Source organism: Brienomyrus brachyistius, chromosome 17 (genome assembly GCF_023856365.1).
Source record: "Brienomyrus brachyistius isolate T26 chromosome 17, BBRACH_0.4, whole genome shotgun sequence".
Classification (NCBI taxonomy): Eukaryota; Metazoa; Chordata; class Actinopteri; order Osteoglossiformes; family Mormyridae; genus Brienomyrus; species Brienomyrus brachyistius.
Window position 1 is genome coordinate 18,567,587 of NC_064549.1, and position 20,003 is coordinate 18,587,589.

A 20,003-nucleotide genomic window follows, 5' to 3' on the forward strand; every position below is an offset into this window, starting at 1 on the left:
AACAAACACCTGGCACCTGCTCCCTGGAGCCACCTCAGTGAATTACAGCCTCCGTTCCGGCAGCCACATCTCACGTCCGGATATTCCTGCCAGATTTATCTTATTTTCCCAAGTTTTTCCCTCATATCTATTTCTGTTTCTTTGAGAATTAAGCAGTAAATTAAGGAGCGGGCCTCATGCACAGTGAAATCAGGCTGAACTGCCACATTAAGCTCGGCAGAGGTGGCACAGCGGCTCTCCTCCTGGATTTGGGCAAATTCGGTTGATGCAAAACACAGCATTAATGTGTGCTGGGCCCAGCACTGACAAAGATGAATGGCATCATTCCAAGTGAATGGTAATTTCACTTTTTGTGACAGTACTTTAGAGCAAAAGCGACTGGGGTCTGCACAAAGCATTTGCAATCCCATTGAGAGCCTCACTACCTGCCCATCAGACGTCGCACATTGTTTACCAATCATCTGATATTGATTGGCTTCAGACTAAAGTTTGGAGATGAATTAGAGAGAAAGAAGGTTAAGTCCTAACCTTGAAAGATTTAGTGTCTATTCAGCCTGTGTCTAGGACACTTCTTGGATCGGTTCAAGAATAGAGAACTTTTAAATTCAATGGAGGGTGGGAGACACAAAACGTGTCACATTCACCATGTGAATCCACTGGAAAAACATAGAGGAACACCCAAAAAGTATAATCTTTCTCCACAGTTGATAGAAATGGTAATTGCATGTGTGGGACAATACTTTGAAGCCAGAGCCATGCCCGAACAGTCCGCCTATTTAGGTTAAAAAGGCGGCAACAAAACAGCTCCTTCTAAATGCTTTTGTTCATGTCCTTTCTGCTTTAAATGTTTCCCAAAAAAGAATCCTCAGCTCCACTCTGCATCTTTAGCTGTTACAGCTACTGCTCTGAGAACAACATAGCATTGCTTCATTCTACATATTAAAATTGTTCAATGCTTCCATTATCACATACATGAGCAGGTCCACAGAACAAGTCTGTCGCCTTTGTATGTAGGAACAACTGATAGTATTTAGAAGATGTTGGTGTCCATGGTGGCATGTGGAATTTCCAATAAACTGCAACACTTCTGGATATTTACAGTGGTAATTTATACCTGGGGATGAAGAAAAGCTCTTACATGTGTGCATGCGGCAGGCTTATTTTTACATCACTTATGGACCAATACTTTCGAGCTACTTTAGAGTAATTTCTCAGCCATATTTGTGCTGATTCTGTATGGTGGTGGTGGGGGGGGGTTGTGTGAGACAAAGTACAAAGTTGACTGGTGGGAGCTCACATCGAAGACCTTTAGTCCTTTAGACCTGATGTCTAGGCAAAGCATCATGGGAGCAGAGGGGTTCTGGGAGCATGGAGCCACAATATGGCACCAGCATTACCGGATTGTCAAGAAAGACTAATGAGCTGATATGCGAAATCAGTAGGAGGATATTGTATAAGAGGAGAGTTGAGACAAAGAGGTATACAAACAATTCATATCGATGCAGAGTTAAGTATTCCTAGGACATGCAAATAAAAGGGAGACATTCACAGAGGCCAGCTCAGAACATGGATGAATTATCCTCCTAGCAGTGCATTCACTTGCTTTTGCCACCTGAAGTGGTATGTCTGGTTTTCATGGGATACATTACATTAGTTGTAGCAGGGAAATGCCAGCTGTCTCTGATATGAGAAGAAACCGAAGAGTTACAGACAAATTAAAGTAGATAGTGGAAGGCTGGACTGGTTATGCCTCTCTAACTGGCCAGTAGATAGAAACTGTCTTCACCTACAATGGGCTTCCAGCTTGTCCTATGATGTCAACTGAGTTGTAGCTAAGATGCTAATACACTCACACACAATGATATTAATAAATCCTACATATATTACATAAACATATAGGCTGTGCCACAGTTAAACTCTATCCCATTCAATTGAGAGCACAATAAGAGTAGAATACCACTGCCGATGCTCCCACAGGCCACTGAACGCAGACAAGAGGGTGTTTCGCGCGTCCATGCACAATGTAGCTCATGAGCACCCGTCGCTGCTATCACTTGATGCTATGCAAGACTAGATAAATGCCAATTGTCTGGAGAGGGTGTAGCAAGGGCGAGTACAGCTGCAGCTCCTCTCTGCAGCAGGTCCCCTCTTCAGAACAACACGCTTCATTACGTTCTCTCTCCCAGGAGCAGCCAGGGGCCTTTCACCATAGATAAGCCTCTTAGACATGAAGTAGCGCCCAGCGCAAGGCTTGAGTGACAGCAGGAAGGTCTATCCATTCAGCAGACAATGCTGCCGTCTCTGCTTTAATCTAGGAGGCGGACAATGATCTGGATTGTAGGCCTCATCTCATCTCTTTCCCACAGCCGTAGGTGACTGGCAGGAGGAAGAGGGAGAGGGAGAACAAGCCTGCTATCTCCTGAGCCCTCCTGTTTCCTCCATGGGCCAGGGAAAGTTCTAGGCCAAGAGCATCAATCACAGATTCACAATCAGGACGTGATGGTTGAGCGGCGTGGAGTGACGGACAGGCAGGTGAGAGGCCCTGCTCTATCGCTCGCATCTGCATGGCTGCTGACAGGCCGCTGCAGTGCTGCCAGGCCCATTGTTCGGCTGGCAGCAGTCTGTTTATACTTTGCACAATTTGCAGGAACTCAATGAGCACCTGAAAAAAAGAAACTGCACTTCACATGAAAACCCCCAGAAACAGTAACTCTGGTATTCATATTGGACAGTCAGAATACTGAGTATTACGCTTTTGCGTCATATTTTTTTATGTATTTAAAATGGACGGATACCTCACATACAACAGAATGTGTTTCCCCGTAAAATGTGAAAGAAGTCATGCCTTTTAGTCGCTTTACTCTACTGTTGATTACTGATTATTATTTGTCATCGCTGCTCTGAATACAGACGCACAGTATATATATAAGCTGATTCTGGTTACAAACGGAATGCAGAACTACAGACTAACTGCTGGTTTTGCTACCTGCCAGCCAGGTAAGTGCCCAAACTTGGGCAAACATTTTTGTGATTGCTTATAACTCAACAAAAGTTGATTTGAAGATGGGGCATGGGAAGACTGGCAATGCCCACATGCAGAAGACCTCTTATGAATGACTTGTGGGTTTAAAACCAAGTCAATTTAAAAATAAAAGAGTTGTTCTTTTAGGCGGACCAAAACAATGAATCACACCATCACACCATCATTTTATTTGAAGCACACTATGTGTAATATCATTACACAAAAAAGACTAGCCTACAGAAAGACGTGTATCACCACACATATGTCAGCGAGCTTCCATGAGAGCTATATCAGCAGCTGCCTCCATTCAGCCAAGCCTACCCTCATAATCCCACCCCTCCCTGATAGTCATCTGGTTTCCATGTCTGGGGAGCAGGACAGCTATTGGTCCGTGGATTCAGACATGGCACGTTGGAATACAACAGTATAAAACACAGAAAGTTTTCATTAGGCCTGGGTAATGAGGCTAGCCTTTGACCCCGGTTGATGACTTCCATACCTGTACTAGCACACGTGTTAGTCTCCAGCAGCAGCTGCCAGCTGAGAGGGACATAACTAATGAAGTAGTGGGGCAGAAATAATAGGCAAAAATCAGCACCCATTTTACAAAGAATGGGAGAGGGAGGGGCTGTGAGTGTAAGAATGAGGTGGGGCGGGCAAAGGCTGCAAACAGCAGGAGGCACTGATAAAAAAAATTGAGGTCTGGGGGTGGCCACTTCCCTGACATCTGGAATCAGGAAAGTGAATGGAAACAAATTTCAACCCTATTCATTACTGTAATGTCCATGTAAATGGTAAGCCAGCTCATTCGACATTATACACAGCAGTAACAACAACAATAATAATACATTTAAGTGTGTGTGTGTGTGTGTGTGTGTATATATATATAAATAAATTCTTATAGATTTTACTTATCCACTAAAATCATGTCACCTAATTTTAAACACTATTAATCTGCATCATGTTAACATTCATCATCTGAAAATTTAAAAGAGCAATACTTGACTGAAATGATTTTTGAGTGAGTTTAAATTAAATTGAATCCTTCGGCTTATCAATCTAACTCGTGCACTGTGTGAAGTAACAGTCGCATCCATCCATCTATCCATCTATTCATTCAGTTTTCTTGTCCACTACAATAATGGCAGGGAATAACAATAACAGCATACACAGTGTGTATATAATAACAATACCAGTATACAAAGTGTGTCTAATCATGCAAATCTAATTTCAGTAACTGATCTTTTAGAACAAGCTGATTTGCAGTATTTATTCAGTTGAAATATGAAGACATATTGGTGCTGCAGAAGAAGGCAGTACCGGGCTGAGGACGAGTGAGAACAGTCACTGAGCAGAGATTTAGGCTAAGGCTCTGTCTTGCTATTAACTAGCCCTCACAATAAATGTTCCTTTTCATAAAGATAACTAAAATTTTTACTCACTTTAAAAGCCAGTCATAAAGAAAATACACAATGGCACTTACAGTCTGGCTTTACATTCATTGAATTTAAACATTGTCATTGAAAACCTGACAGTAACCTACCTAGAGGGTCTAACTGTGTCAGCACTCAAAGTCAGACATTCCAGCTCTCCCACAAGTTCCAGGAGTCCCCCGCAAATTGACAGCCACTCCCTGACACCAAATATTGATTTGCAATGTCCCGGAAATCTGTTGTTCCACTATTCAGTGGGGGTAAGAAGTTATTAGCAATATCTAATTTTTAATACTGTCATACCGTCCAGACTGCTGCGGTATATGGTATTTTGATAGTATTTTAGAGTGCAATGGTATTCTCATATTTCCCAATAAAATTTGCAGAGCACAAGTTTCCATAATACCACCCAAGCTTAGCTACCAAAAGCCCCCAGGTGTCCCTCATCTATCTCCCTGAAATCAATGTGCATAAGGTGGGATGCCCGTGAAGTATTTCAGAAAGACAGGACCAGACAACTGTAGGATCACAACTGCTCGCATCCATCCATTCATCCATCTTCTGTACCCACTTGTCCTATGCGGGGGTCCGGAACATATGCCAGAAGCAATGGGCACAAAACACAGAATTCGGACAACCTGAAGGAAATCCCATGACCACTGGCACACATGTAAAGTTGTGTTAGTAGTTTAATTATAAATTTGTAATTTCATTATCCATACAACAAATATCATAAATTTTCATATTCATTTTCATTTATTCATATTCTGTGACCCAAACCAAGATAAATAGTTAGAAGATGGATGGATGGATGGATGGATGGATGGAAATCTTTTTTTTTATATTTGAACAACAAAATTTTCCATCACCTCCTTCAAGCCTCCGATTCAGAGAAAAGCCCTGTCAACACTGTGTGTCATATTGTCCTCAATGTTTAATGTTTAATACGACAAAAAGTCATATTGTGATTTTAATGATAATATACCAACACAGTACCATGATCAAGACCTATGTTTTGAGTAACATTTCGTTGTACATTTGAAATCCAAAAAAATCTCTCTTGTGAGACTGGCAGTGTGATGCATATGCTAACAAAACAAAGCAGAAACAAGCACGGCCAAAAGGGTACATAATGTTTCCATTTCTGAGGATGACCTGTGGCGTGAACTACAAAGCGAGTTTTACATACCTACAATTAACAAACCCTGATTACTGCAATAAGAGCCATTACTGGCCAGTTTTGTGCCCTAGCAAGATCCCAATGGTGCCCCTTCACCTCTCATCACCAATACACACAGGCACAAAGCAAGACGCAGCTTCCATAATGCCGTCGGTTACAGTGCATGTGAACACAGCACAGCCACCATTTCAGGTCATTTCACACCAACTTTTTATTGATATACTTAAATATAATAATTAAAATTATGAACATGCAGACAGCATAAATATAGTAGAAAAAGTAAATATAAAAATCACTCCAAAATGCAAAAAAAAAACAGTATTAAATACATTAAATCAGTGGATTAAATTAAAACAAACAAGTACAGAGAACAAAATTGCACATTATATTTATAATACTTACTATGACCCCCATGACTTTTATGACTTCCACTTTAAACAATATGCAGCTTTGGCACAAACAAAAGCTTTGTACCAACCACAATGCAAGATCCTTAAAAGCTTCAGTTTAGAGAAACTTCTCTCTGCTGATGCCACTGTGACCGGAGCAGTGGCAGCAGTCCTGAGGGACTCCCACATATTTGGGTAGATTTCCAGTACATTTTTTTTCTTGTAAAAAAGACATTCCAGGGTGGTCATGCTGGATCCAGGCAGACCTGGGAAATTTTCCAATTAAAAGCAAGTTCTTTCCCATCCATGTCTGATTGACCTCTATAGGTCAGGGAGCTACTCAAAGCTACACACTGATGTTTCATGTCTCCAGTGGAAAGTGTAGGCAACTCAGTGAAGACCCCCAAATTGTTCTCATTCTAAGTTAGAATCTGAAAATGCACTTGCATAGATGTAATACTTACATCATCAATGCATCAGTAAAACAGTTCACTGGGGCATCATAAGAAACCTGCTGCTTTGATTTATGTCTGTTCTGCTTCGGCCTGAACTCCACATTCGACTTTGGCAGATGCTTGAGCAGAAGCAAATCCAGTACTTCTATATATGATCATGGAAGCTTCTATATTTCACAAGAAATTTATAGTAACATGCAACTGCACAGACTCTCATTGCATCATTTTACTAATGAGCTGAATTTTACCTAGGATGCCATACCAAGTAACAGCACACATCTGCTCCACTCACACAGTGTTGGTATTGTTTTTTGTCTTATTATTTTTCTGGTATCTTATATTTTTATATTTAGTATGTTTTATTACATTCTGCATACTTTTAGATATATTATATCTATTATAATATATTTTTCTAATAATACAGGACAGTCTAATTAAATGTGAAGTTAAATTTCATTTTGTATGCTGTTTTGCACATACTTTTTTTATTACTGCATACATTTGTTCTGAAGGATTGGTATGATGTTTTATTATTTCTAAATTTAATTTGATGTTCAATTTAAGTTATTGTCTCCAAACTGACGTATGAACTTAGCAATGTGAATATTGTTGTTGCAAAAAAAACATACTATATCATGATATGATTTTAAGTTCATATCGCCTATCCCTAGAACTGTACCCTTCTGTGAGATTGTACTGCCAGCTGAAAGCGAAAATAATTTACACAATCTTGTGGCCTCTATTGGTACATAGTTTTATATGGGTAGAAAACAATCAGTAATGCCTTTTCCCCAGAGGAATAGAGCTCTATTAATGTTTTAAGGTGTTCATACAATCAATAAGTTAAAGAAAACTCTCTGACGGATCTCCAATCTGGCATGATAAAACTATTTGGCAGAACATAAATCATAATTATAGCTGATTTCTATAACATTGTACACCCTGGATTACTCTACACTTACAAGCCCCCTCAGCATTCCCAATTGAAAAAAAGACAAATGACATTTACTTTAACCCACGGAAAGTATCTCACATGGGACTTTCTGAGACGTGTGGGGGAATCCCTCAGCGGATTGGGAGCTGTGATTGAATCTACTCCCAAGCTCTTTCCTGGTGTTTAAACATTTACACACCTTGTCCAAAAGGTTTACTTGTTTTGTCCTGAAACTGAAACTTACAACTAATTGAATCAAGACAAAGAAATCTCATTTATTTGGCCTAATCAAATGGAAAACATGCAGCAACAACATTAGTACTGTACCTAAGACAAAGCACCCTACCTACGGGATTTTATTAAACTGAAACATCAAACACAGAACAGACTAACAGAAATAAAATATTTACTGTACCCACCTGAATTCCCAAAGAAATAAAGCCTGAGAACAACTACATGTGAGTTTATTAAACAGGCAACAGTCATATCAAAGTATAATTTGACTTCAAAGTTTAATGTTCACAAAAAATAAAAAATAAAAATTAAGAACAGTTATAAGCTTCAGTCTTTCATGTAGATATTGTGAAAAAGACCCAACAGCATTAAATATACCAGGTTCATTGTTAAATGGTAGTTTAATTCCAGACTGAACCTAGTTAGTTCATCTCAGAATACAACTGGTTCTAGTGTGTTTTGTGTTTTTTTTGTGGGTTATGTAATTTTGTGTTATTTATTAGTATAAACAAAATTCTTATTGATGTCATTTAATCAGACAAATCAGAAAAAAAGAGACTATAGTCATAGAAAAACAGGAAAATAATTGTCAATAGATATAAAGTACAAACATTCCTCACTTAACAACCAAGTTCTGTTTCTATGATGAGGTCGTTAAGCGAATTAGTCAGTAAGCAAGGAGCTGCCCAAAACCCATACTGTACTGGTAGTGGATTTGTGTCAACTATCTTTATGTGGTGTTCTAATGTCACCTTTGCACCATCTACATCATTTATATATATATATATATATATATATATATATATATATATAAAATTGTTCATACAGTAATGTACTATATACTGTAATAAACAGAGTGAGAAAATCAGGTCTAATATACTTTACTTAGGTTTGCATACTGTAAAAAAAGATAAAACACCTGTTCTGTGAATACTGAGCGACTGCGGAAATGAGACTGAGGAAGGGTGATGCGAGATGAAACCCTTGACACTGAGATTCCACACTGCTGTTTCCATGACAAAAGTTCCTGTACAGCATACACTACCGACTGGTCGGAGAGTTGGTCACAAGTCTAGGTGATCGTTAAACAGGTAGAGCGTTAAGTGAGGGATGTCTGAATTATAAAAATAGTAGTTTTATAATGAGGGGAACAGGCTTCGGGCTCTCAAGCTTCATTCTTCCTTGCCAGTGGAACTTTTGGTCATCCTCACATCACTAATGCATTTTTATTTTCATCACAAATGGATTTTTAGTCTTATTCTGGTTGCTGTAGAGCATTTGAATTCTTATGATGCAAGACTTCAACACTGTGAAACATTGGATTAAACATGTAATCCAATGTTCACGTTAACGTATTGTTTGGTGTTCTTAATCAAAGAGATGTATGTAGGAAGAGTATTTCATGGTACACCGATAAGTACTTCATGGTTCACCCGTGAGAACTTCATGGTATACCCGTGAGTACTTCATGGTACATCCGTGAGTACTTCATGGTACTTCATGGCGTAAACTGGAATAAGGGGCCGTATTTCTCAGCTTACAGAGTTAGAGGAATATGTCTATCTTTCTTCACCTGACAGCTAGTATTTTACTCTCTCCCCCCCCCCCCGCCCCCCACCTTTCAGAACTGACCTTCAGTTCTGCTGCCCCCCTCCTCCTCTTGGGGTCCCCTCTCTTCTCCACCCCCTCACCCCCCTACTCTCTCCCACTCTTGCACCCACTGCAACCTTTGTCATTGATCGCTGATGCGACTGGCTGCCCACATGTTCACTGTGCGCCTACACGAGTAATGAGCTGCCCGTCCGCCCAAATTAAACTGTCAGCTGTCAGCGATTGATGGGCGGTCCAAGGGACAACCTGCTACACCTACAAAGCCTGACAAGACAGGTGGGACACATTTGATTGCTGAGGCCAAGCCAGCATCTCAACCCCAAATCAGATCTAGAAAGGATTCCCGAGCCGCGGGACGGGGCTGGGCAGGCCGGGGCTCAACGGGGTGTACAGCTACCTTGGATGATGATGTTAAAGCTCAGTGTTTTTACCTGGGAAGACTTGGAAGACTATCTAAACAAATAGGGAACTACACTAATCTCTATGTGTTGAGAACCTAAAATGAAAAAAAAAATCCATTAACATGTCTGCTGACAAACACAGTGAGATGTATCAGTTGTGTATCATTCTTGGTAGCTGACGTACTTCAGCAGCTTATGTCTCCCTTCCTATATATGTACAGCCAACATGCACATAAATTTCTGACAAAACATGCAACAGATACATGAAATGTATGAAAGATACTGAAAAGATGTGAGAAGGATATTTATATTAGTATTCCTTGATGTAGAAACCTACAGGTGAATATGTGTAGTTGTATCCATGTGTCAAGAAAAAAAGAATTTCAACAAGCACTGCTGGCAAAGAATAAGCAGACTAATGCACAGTGCTTACACCTGTTTCAGAAGAATGAAATGAGATTAGGAACACACAAATCACGTTGTTAATAATTAGGTGGAGGTCTGAGAATTCTGGGTAGAAATTTAAAAAAAAGATACTTCAGACATAATGTGGGAAGGAGACCTTTCTGGGAATTGATATGCAGCACAGTCATAGTCAATGGAAACACAGAAGCTATTCGTACATGTTAGAATAACACTGCAGGAATCAGGAGATGTTAACCCTAATCATAACAGGACATCCTGAGGTGCGCCCATCCCCTGCTCATTCACTCTCAGACCTTTGTTTGGTGTTTGCAAAGGAGCTACAATCTCAGGAAGCAAAGAGGGGCTCATCAAAGTGTGGACCCATCAGCGGATTACTGGAATGCAACGTGGAAAAGAATCTCCACTATCCTATTGTCTGCTCTTCCTCCAGCTCATCACGCATCCCGGTCACCCGGCACGTCCAGAACCACAGGTAATGTCCTAATCAGGGCTACATTCCTGCCATGCTGCGTTTTTCCAGCACTGACAGGAAGAGGAAGTGAGACAGACAAGTGGACAAGTGAGAACAGTCAAGGCCCGGCAACTTCTTTCTCACCTGGAGTTCACAAGGTCAAGTGGCCACAAGCTCATGCTGTGAGAAGTATTCACTCAATGGGGTTTCATTTTTGTAGTATCAATACTCTTAAAAGCCTGTTATGAGAAAAGCCACACTCTACTCCCTGTGTAACACTTTATACATGACAACAACCTCACTAAACTGTTGTTATCCCTCTGTGAATCTAAATAATGCAACGAGTAACTCGTTGATTGAGCTGCACATGTGCAGTCTATCCACAGCAGCAGATGGGCCTGACCTGCTCTTTCATGAAGTTAATCATAAACTATGAAAAAGAGTTTCCTTTTCCCTTGAGACTGCAGGGTGGTTGAACAAATTGTTATCTGAAGCTTAACAAAGTGATTGTTGGATAATTCCTGTTTGTGGCACCACTCCAGCACATGAAAGAAACCCCCCCCCTAGTCAGTGCTTGAAATATTTCACAACAGAAGCTGGAAAAATACACGCAACATCACAGTGTCCGCTACACTTGAGTACTAACACATACCAGCACAGAACATGTGTTTGACCTTCAAAAGAGTCCTTGATGCAGCCCTATGCTGGTCAGTGTGTGGCCCTGTGGGATAGACCTCTGTGCCGTTTGATAGGCCTGGATCAGCAGAGTAGTCACATCAGCATCAGGGACTTAACTGAGGTTGTTAACCCCAAAAAAAGATGCTCTGAGATGTCAAATAAATGGCTGACCCTGTGCTCTGACCTTAAGCTTCACTCTCACCTATGTGTTACTTAGGTGAGTAAAAAGGGATATTTGAAAATTGAAGAATTCCTGTGTATCTATAGTCAAACAGGAAATGAAGTGTCATTTCATTAATTTCACTGTACATACCTACCTTCTATCTCTCACCTGCAGGTTTTTTAATATTCCTTCTGTATAAGTGGTGCTGAAATGTTTAAGACGCTTGATAGAATGAGCCATGATGGAAACGTAAGATCAGCCAGGTTTAAATGAATAGGTATCTTTGGTCAGCCAAATTTTTACCAAATACTCCACTGTCTGAAAAGTATTTTTTTAGTTGTGAATTGCTGCTCTCTGCTGGGACATCAATTTTCCTTGGTCGAACAGCAAAATGTGATTGATTTGGAATAATATGGAATAACCCTAAAGGACTAACAGACCTAAATGCTCAAACACAAAAAGTCCCCACTATTGATGAGATGTTATGATAATAACCACCATCATTATCATGCACGCACACACAGTCGGGTATACCTATCCTTATGGGCACTGCTCATTCACTTCTATGGGAAAAATGCTAACACTAACTATGACAATCTTAACCCCTACCCACCTCTAACCATAACCATAAGTAACCAAGCAAAATACAAGAGATTTTCCATTATTAGTTTTAGTCACCAATTTTTATAAAATAGAGTTTTCCCTTATGGAGACCAGGAAACCGTTCACTTTAAGGGAAAAACTGTATATTTATCACATTATGGGGACATTGTGTCCCCATAAGAACAGGTATACCCACACACACACACACACACATTCACACACACACTCACAGGTTTGTAATTATGTAATTGTGGGGACTCTCCATTCATTTCTATGGGGAAAACTCTAATCCCAACATGATGACCCTACCTAGCCCTCACCTTAACCATAAGTAACCAAACTAAATATAAGATTTTTGCCATTTTTACTTTTTTTATAGCATTCACACATCTTTACAGGGACCTGAAAAATGTGAAAATAACAGGTTTTTATGATGTTGTTGGGAACATTTGGTCCCCACAATATAATATAAACAAAATACACACACAGAGATATAAAAAAGAGCCTCATTTTGAAAGAACATTTAGATGACCTCAGTGTTGGCATATGTGAGTCCCTGATTAAATTCTTTTGTGCAGACTCCCTATGTATATCTTTCTGACCTTTAAGAAGAAAAAGAAATGATTTTTTCCAAAGGGTAAGGTTAGCTCATTGTTCTGTGTTGGTGTGATTTCCCTGTGGTAAACAGAGTGGAGTTCCCAGCCCAGTCGGGCTCTCCCAGCCGTTCTCATACTTTGGCTGGGTCACAGCAGTCTCCCGACCTCTCTCCGTGCAGGTTCCCCTCCAGACTCTCTGTCATATGCATTGCCACAGCAACTTGGGCCAAATGCCATCTTAAAAACCTCGGCCAAAGTAACAATTTCACACACATCTTCACTTTAAAAAGAGCCTAAGAGCCTTAAGTGAAGCGTTCCCATTTTTAACAGAAATGCTAGTTCCACAAACCAACCATCAATTTATCAAAGACTTATTGGTCCTCTTACTTACAACTTGGAAGTTGGGGCTAAAAGACACAAACATACAAAAAGGTGCAACTGCCACAACTACAATTATCCCAAAGATGCTCACAAGGTAAAGAGATGATTCTAAATTTCTTTGTTAAGTTTGGAAAATTAACTGAATCTGGTCACCAGCAGTTCCTGTTTATATAAATCCAGACTATTATTTTAAGCAGTATAGAACCAAAGAACTTGTTTCGACCATTTCTCCCTGTCTGTCACACTTCATGTCTTAGCTTGTTTTGCCAAATGTGGTGTTTAAACAAATACTTTTCCTTAATATATAATAATTGAAATTTGTAAACAATTTAAATTCCCGCAACAAATTTCACTTGTGTCGACATCTGCACACTTTGAATGAGACCTGAGCCAAAAGTGCCTGCATGGAGAGTTGTGTCATATTTTAAGAGACATATTTTAAGAATTTTCAAGGGGGTGTAGTATAATAATACATCCTGTCTCTGTGGAACTTCTAGAATGATTCATCTTTTGAAAGCATGAGCCCCTAATCGGCCTATTCAAATGCACAGTGGACAGAAACCTACAAGTTCATACTGTACTCCTCTAAATGAAATTCACTCATCCTTAAATACATTTGCAGCTTTTACATTAATAGAGAAAAATATCTGCAGTTCCATAAATTCCCAATAAGAAATATATGTGTGCTAAAGCTTATAGAATAAAAAGACATGCTGAAGTCACAACCACACTGTGAAAGGGACGTTAAATGGTGTTACCTATAACCAAAGCTAAATAAAAACTGGACATAGGTCACATTTCTTCACCAGACCCTACAAATGGAAGAAAGTAGCAGAGTGGCTAAGCAGAGTGGCTAAGCAAAGCGGCCTGAACGAACTCCCTCCACAACGGCTCTTTAATAGGGTTCCTCCTGTCACTGCTTCTCTCACCTTTTAAATGGCCTGATCCATTAACCCTTTTGAATTGTGCTTATAATGAGCTACAGCAGACAAACAGTTGATGCATGGCCCATTACACAATGTGGACGCACTCTTAGGGAATGAAGCTCTGCCGGGGGCAGCAGGGTGGGCCAGCAGGGGGCACACAGAGCATTCATGCAATGCTCATTCACATGTAATTTCACATCATCACACGTAGACTGACTCCCTCCATGCCTCGGCCATTTACATATACTACAAAGGCAAAGACTGCTCTGGAGCTGTGCTGCTGTATCAAGTGGAAACACCATCTGTAAAAATGATGCACTATTTGGTACATTATTAATTTTAATATGTATATATTTTTCTAAATAAATTAAGAGAACTTAGTTGGGACCACTGTTATGAAGAAGTATGTACTGTTACTGTTCCCATATATTACCCCTGTTGAACATGCTTAATTATTTTAAATTGCTGAATTTTAGATAAGGCGAGGAAGCAAAATGATGCCATATTTTCTAATTAATTCTCCTGATATAATAAGGACATCAGGATTAAGCCCCAGAACGCAAATCTTTCCCCTGTCCCCAGAAAAGCGTACACTTACCGGAAGGAAACTATGAAGTTAAGCATCTTATAAGTTTGAAAAATGGTCCCACAATAAAAACTGGGGCTATTTATTATCAAAAAAGAAGCAACTGGGTCGTTTAAATATAGGCTACTTTCCCATTATTTTAGAAATACCTTTTAAACTTTAAACACTAGTCGACTGCCCTGAATTTATCCCTCTCCTATTACACTAGACTGGATTTTTTTTTCTTAACAGACAATTCTCAGAACCTAGAGAATTCTTAACGTGCAACAGGAAAATAACATTTTTGTAAATCACGATTTGGAACGTCATGCCATATGACGTATCAGGACATATGTATATCAAAAATACACAGAATAGATATGAAATCGAAACGCTTATAAAATGCCACATACTCGGCTTCGCTTACGTTAGAACTAGTATATTGTAGGTATTTGGCGTGAAACATGATATACCCAACACAGCTTCAAAACATCCTGCTTTTCAGCAATCAGCACCTGCATTCTTAAAGCTGAAGCAGTGCCTTAGTAATATTTAAGCACTGTACATTGGCCACGTTACATCACACATGGTTATAAAGCCTACTTGCTAATACAGAAGTTGACAGACCGAACAGACTGAAAGCAGAAGTTTAAATAATGACAGTGCGATGTACTGTGAACATAGTTACTTTCGTAGTAGTTAGAAGCTTAAATATTCACTCTTGACGTTGCGCAGAGCTGGCTGCAGGCCAGGCGGCTCGCGTCCCTAGGGACAGCTGAACATCCTGCCCCTGTGACTTCACTGGTAAAATTCTCTTAAATCTTAAGTAAATCATGATATATAAGTATCTGGAATCTTTCCTATTATATGAAACGATGTATCTATAAAATGATATTAACAGAGGGTTAAGGTTAGATATAAAATATAGATATTAAATTATGAAGGCCCATGGAAATTTCGTGCTTCCGATACCTTTTCTCTTTTTTGTTTTATATATAACCTAGCATAATTATCTGCATAAAACCACGGTTTCGGAAATATGTAGCAAGTCTAAAATTTAGATGACAAATATGAAGTTTAGTAACAGGTATGATGTTTATTATTTAGCGGTGTCTATCTATACTGCATAAGCACACTATAGCCTTCCAAATCCGCATCATTATTTAAACGTAAATGTTTCTCGGAATAATATTATTTGGTAGAATGTTATTATTTACGCTACTTGTCTCATATGGCCGCGTAACTACTTCTGAATCTGTACTGTTTTTAATAGTTGTGTTCTAAAAAATACTCTTCAAATACTCCGCAAATACAAGATGTATACAGAAACTACCAACACGGAAAGGTGCGCCGGAGGCTTGGCTGACTACTGAGACGCTGGCGGGGCTTAAAATTGGTGTTAAGCTGTCAGTTTTACGATTGATTTGTTTCGTTTGATGGTCACTATGCTGCTGTGTGCTGAAATCAGCAGGTACATCTAAGCAGATTCAAAGATCATGACAAAATACGCACCACTAAACTATTTCATCGCTGATTTATGTCTAATAATGACTGAAACCGAGCTTAAATAACATGTTTAAATAATTCACATCAGAATAGATTTCAGTTGTGCCATACCACAGTTTATGAGAATAAATCCCAAAGTCTATTATATTACCATAAAACCGACCAAGGCTATTCTAATATGTGCGAGAAAAAATAGAGCCCGGAGACCACGGTGATCCGCGTGTCTCACTGCAGATTTCTCCAGACAAAAATCCGTAGTCTGGGTGCAACAGGAGAGAGATATTCTGAGCAGAATATACAGTCACCACCAGCAAATCATCCTGCTTTGGTACTGACTTGCTGGTACTGACTTGCTGTGTTTTTGAGCAAAAAGGAAGTTATTTGCTAATACACAAATTACATTTCATTCTAATGCATTGCACTGAAAAGTATTTCTTTCAAATAACTTAATAATAAAACTGAACAAATAAACAAGATGCAATCAATACAGACCAGGACCGATCATAAATTGAACGGCTCTTCCACAATAAAATATTGTTCATTTTAACCGAGAAATGAATTACATTACATAACCACTATTAACATTTTGTATAGGTAAAATTTACACACTCGCTCATCGAAATTGCCCAAACATCAAAACTATTTTGAAATACATTTTTTTAAAGTTAATATTGCTGAATATTTACTGAAACATGCAGGAGGCATTTTCTCAGTGTAACGTTACTCACAACTGCTCGCAGTTGTTGTTTTTTTAAACATTAAGCCATCAGCAAATAATTGCAATTACAGCGAGAGCAGTGTGAGTTGCTCGGCGATGCAGACAGAGTAACAACTGTGCTTAAGAATCTGTTACCCAGAGTGTAAAGAAATTCATTTTTGTTATTAAACAACATTAACATCCCCGACCGCACAATTTTTAAAACATAAATATATCACAGATTTCCACTTATTCCACAAATTGTAAAATGTCAAACGTTCTCACAAATGTCAGTAGAAAACCCCGTTTAGGCTACATTTTTAAGTGATTCGCATCATCGACCAATCTTTAAAAGTATTGAAGAGTCAATACGAAATTTTGTGCTTTTTCCTGTGGTTATTAAAAGTTACAAAGATTTCGTCCGTAGTCCGTATTGCACGGAGGGTTTAAATGATCCAGTCCTTAGTGCTGGATGTTTCATGTCCAATGCTGTAAAATTAAGTCCACCTGCCTTTTCAAAGTTGCTTTTGCAAATTGAAGTGACCGGGACGCAGAACAGCGCAGAAGCCGCGTAGCAGAATCGGACCTGCAAATTACGCTACAGCGCCCACTACATGCAACGCAAAACCCTTAATATTTAATTCTCCTTAGCTTCCGTTGCAATACGGCAACTTTTGTAGTTATATTTTGCATGCACACGAAGTTCTCAAGGTCCGCTTTTCTGGCACCCGAGATATCGCCTCTCTTTTACTTTGCGTTTTTCTGAAGTGGCTGATAAATGGCTACAGAGTAAGAGAGGTCAGTCTCTACTGAGAGTATTGTAAAGAATACCGGGTATAACTATATTAAGATATGAACGAACTGATACCAGAGAAATACATGTGCAAGATGGCAGTTACAAAATGCATAGAAAGGGGTATTGCACCTACTCGTGGTCAGTTTCCGTGCCCTGCCTTTGGACCTCATGGTGCCACTCTTTCGACGTGGGTTTGTTTGATTTTTTGTTGGATCTTGTCTTCCTTTTTCTTTTTTCTCTGTCCCTTTCTCTCTGTTTCTCAATCCAGTCTCGCTATCTCTCCAACATTGTCAGTTTGGACACCTTCGCACATGCGCATAACAAAACAGCCGACGCCGCCAAAAAGTTTGGAAGGATTTATCGCTTGGTATTACTGATCTTGTCACATGGCAATAGTTATGAGATGTTTTTTCGAGTCAGATCTTCAAAAATCATTGAGTCAGAAATAGAGCCACCCGTTAACACAGATCTAGAGATAACCAAAGAGATTAATTATAATGAATGTTAATGAAAAGAAATACATCTCCTGTTAAATTAGGAGACATTGATCAATGCTCAACTAAATTATCAATGTAGAATGTTTTCATTAAATATCGTATGTATTTTAATTATATTCCACCATCGCCATTGATATTGTAAAATTACTTCAAACTTTCTCCCTCCCCCGACGCAAAGAGAGGTGGAGAGTCGGAACCCACATCTGAAATATAACGCTACCCATTTTTCGTAGCAGTGACTATCATTAATCTCTCAAGTACTTCGAATTAAGCGTTTTACCGAGCGTGTACGTAAATATCATTACTTTCTAAGCAATTCGTATTTGCAATTCTGCCGCACCGCTGTTTAAATATCTTATTAATAGCATAAAAATGATAAAATATTATAGTTGAAACCAACTTTTGTCAGTCTATAGACGGTGCTCTGTTATCTTCGCGGTTCTGAAACGCTGCAAAATGTAGGCCTACATTATCAAAGTCATTTGTTAAGATATCTGGACTGTAAATTTGCGTCTTTTGTTATACTGAATTACATGAATCATTACGCAGCAAATAAACCTCCAATTTCCAGAAAAACGTACTACACATTAATTGTATCAATTATAGAAATAATAATGATTAGCAATATCTATTTCTTTATTTGCACATTTTCATGTAGCTTGTATATAACAATAAATTTATGTCATTGATTATTATGAGCTAAGGGTTTTGTGCGATGACCCCGAAATATTTTCAAGAACTGCGCCAAAAAATTAAGTGTATTAATAATGATTTTAATAGTTCTTGATATGTAGGTAAATTATAGCATATTATACGATTATATTCAATTGACTTCTTATAAAACTGGGCTATTAATTTCGTTTTCTTACCAATCGTTAAATAGCTCTCACACTTAATAAAGCATTTTTGTTGAGGTCTTAACGTACATCCAATGAATGTTTTTTTTTAGCTATTTGATTTCTTTTTCATACTTGACGGTACATGAACTTTTCCTATAGAGATTCTAATCTGTATATGAAGCATTTATTTGTGGATAAGTAATACACGAAAGACTGCGTGTTGCTTTGTTGTTTAAGACCAGAAAGATTAATCTGAGTATTGAACAGTAGTTAGAGTACACTTCAGCCTAAAGTGCCATTAAATATTATAATATTCTGAAACGAGGCGCGAGTTGCGGGAAACGGTCTTTTTAGACCCATGGCTACAGCTTGAGGCAGTTAAAAGGAAACAGTTTTCATTGCAATAACTCACTGTTCTCATGACTACTCTCAAAATACATATTTTATTGTGATACGCTGACCTCAGTGGCTCGAAATGACACGGCCAGGGAGAGCTAGCGAGATCAGCTCAGCCCTGTGGGCTGTAATTATTAGAAATTAATTGGGTTCAAGACCCTTGCTAGTATAGCCAAATTAATAGCTTGTCCTGTGTTTGAAATTCAACCCTATCCTAACAGATGGAAAAAGAAAAGTCAAACAACACAATATATTTTTAAAACCTTTTATCAATCTTTTATATTTGCATTAAAAATGTTTGCGGCTGTGTTTTAGAATCCGCAAGTCTGTGTGTTTTATACTTTTATCCATTTGGGAGGTTATATAAGGGTTAAAATACAAACATAATTTGTATAGTTGGGGCTGTCGCGCCAGACTAAAAGTGAAAAGGTAGCCTCGGGCGCAAGGAAATTACCGCACGCCCGTGTGACCTTTGAGAGAAGTAATCAATCAAGTGATCAACAGGGATATTTATCAAGGCTACATGTAGCCAGCAACTTAAAAAAAAAATACAAGAAAAATAACAACGCTGAAATCAAGTTGCACAAGTTTCAGTGTACAATTGCAAATGACATCTTTCAGCGTTATTTAAGAATAAATTTGTATCAACATCAAAAAATAAAGTTAGGATGCCGCTAAAATATCACTTTTTATGATCCACTTGTGATAACAAAAAACAACATCCTTATTATTTTACTATTCATACATTTAAATATATCTCTTCAGAAGACATCGTCTTTGTTTTGTATTACAGATTTCCAGAGATTTGTATGATTCCTTCAAGT

The 20,003-nt window shown here is 38.8% G+C and overlaps 1 protein-coding gene across 11 annotated transcripts in view; it reads right to left on the bottom strand.

Moving 5' to 3' along the window:
* mecom (MDS1 and EVI1 complex locus) overlaps positions 1-17,792 on the bottom strand; it is a 140,412-nt gene extending 122,620 nt beyond the window's left edge. For 3 of the 11 annotated variants that reach the window (XM_048982359.1, XM_048982354.1, XM_048982353.1), the window contains exon 1: positions 17,581-17,789. In XM_048982359.1, the coding sequence (XP_048838316.1) occupies positions 17,581-17,617 (37 nt within the window). In that variant the 5' untranslated portion in view covers positions 17,618-17,789. Of the gene's footprint in view, positions 1-17,580 lie in introns of all 11 variants that reach the window. The other 8 variants (XM_048982363.1, XM_048982366.1, XM_048982358.1 and 5 more) reach the window with 5 other exon arrangements.
* Between the last annotated feature and the right edge of the window lie 2,211 nt (positions 17,793-20,003).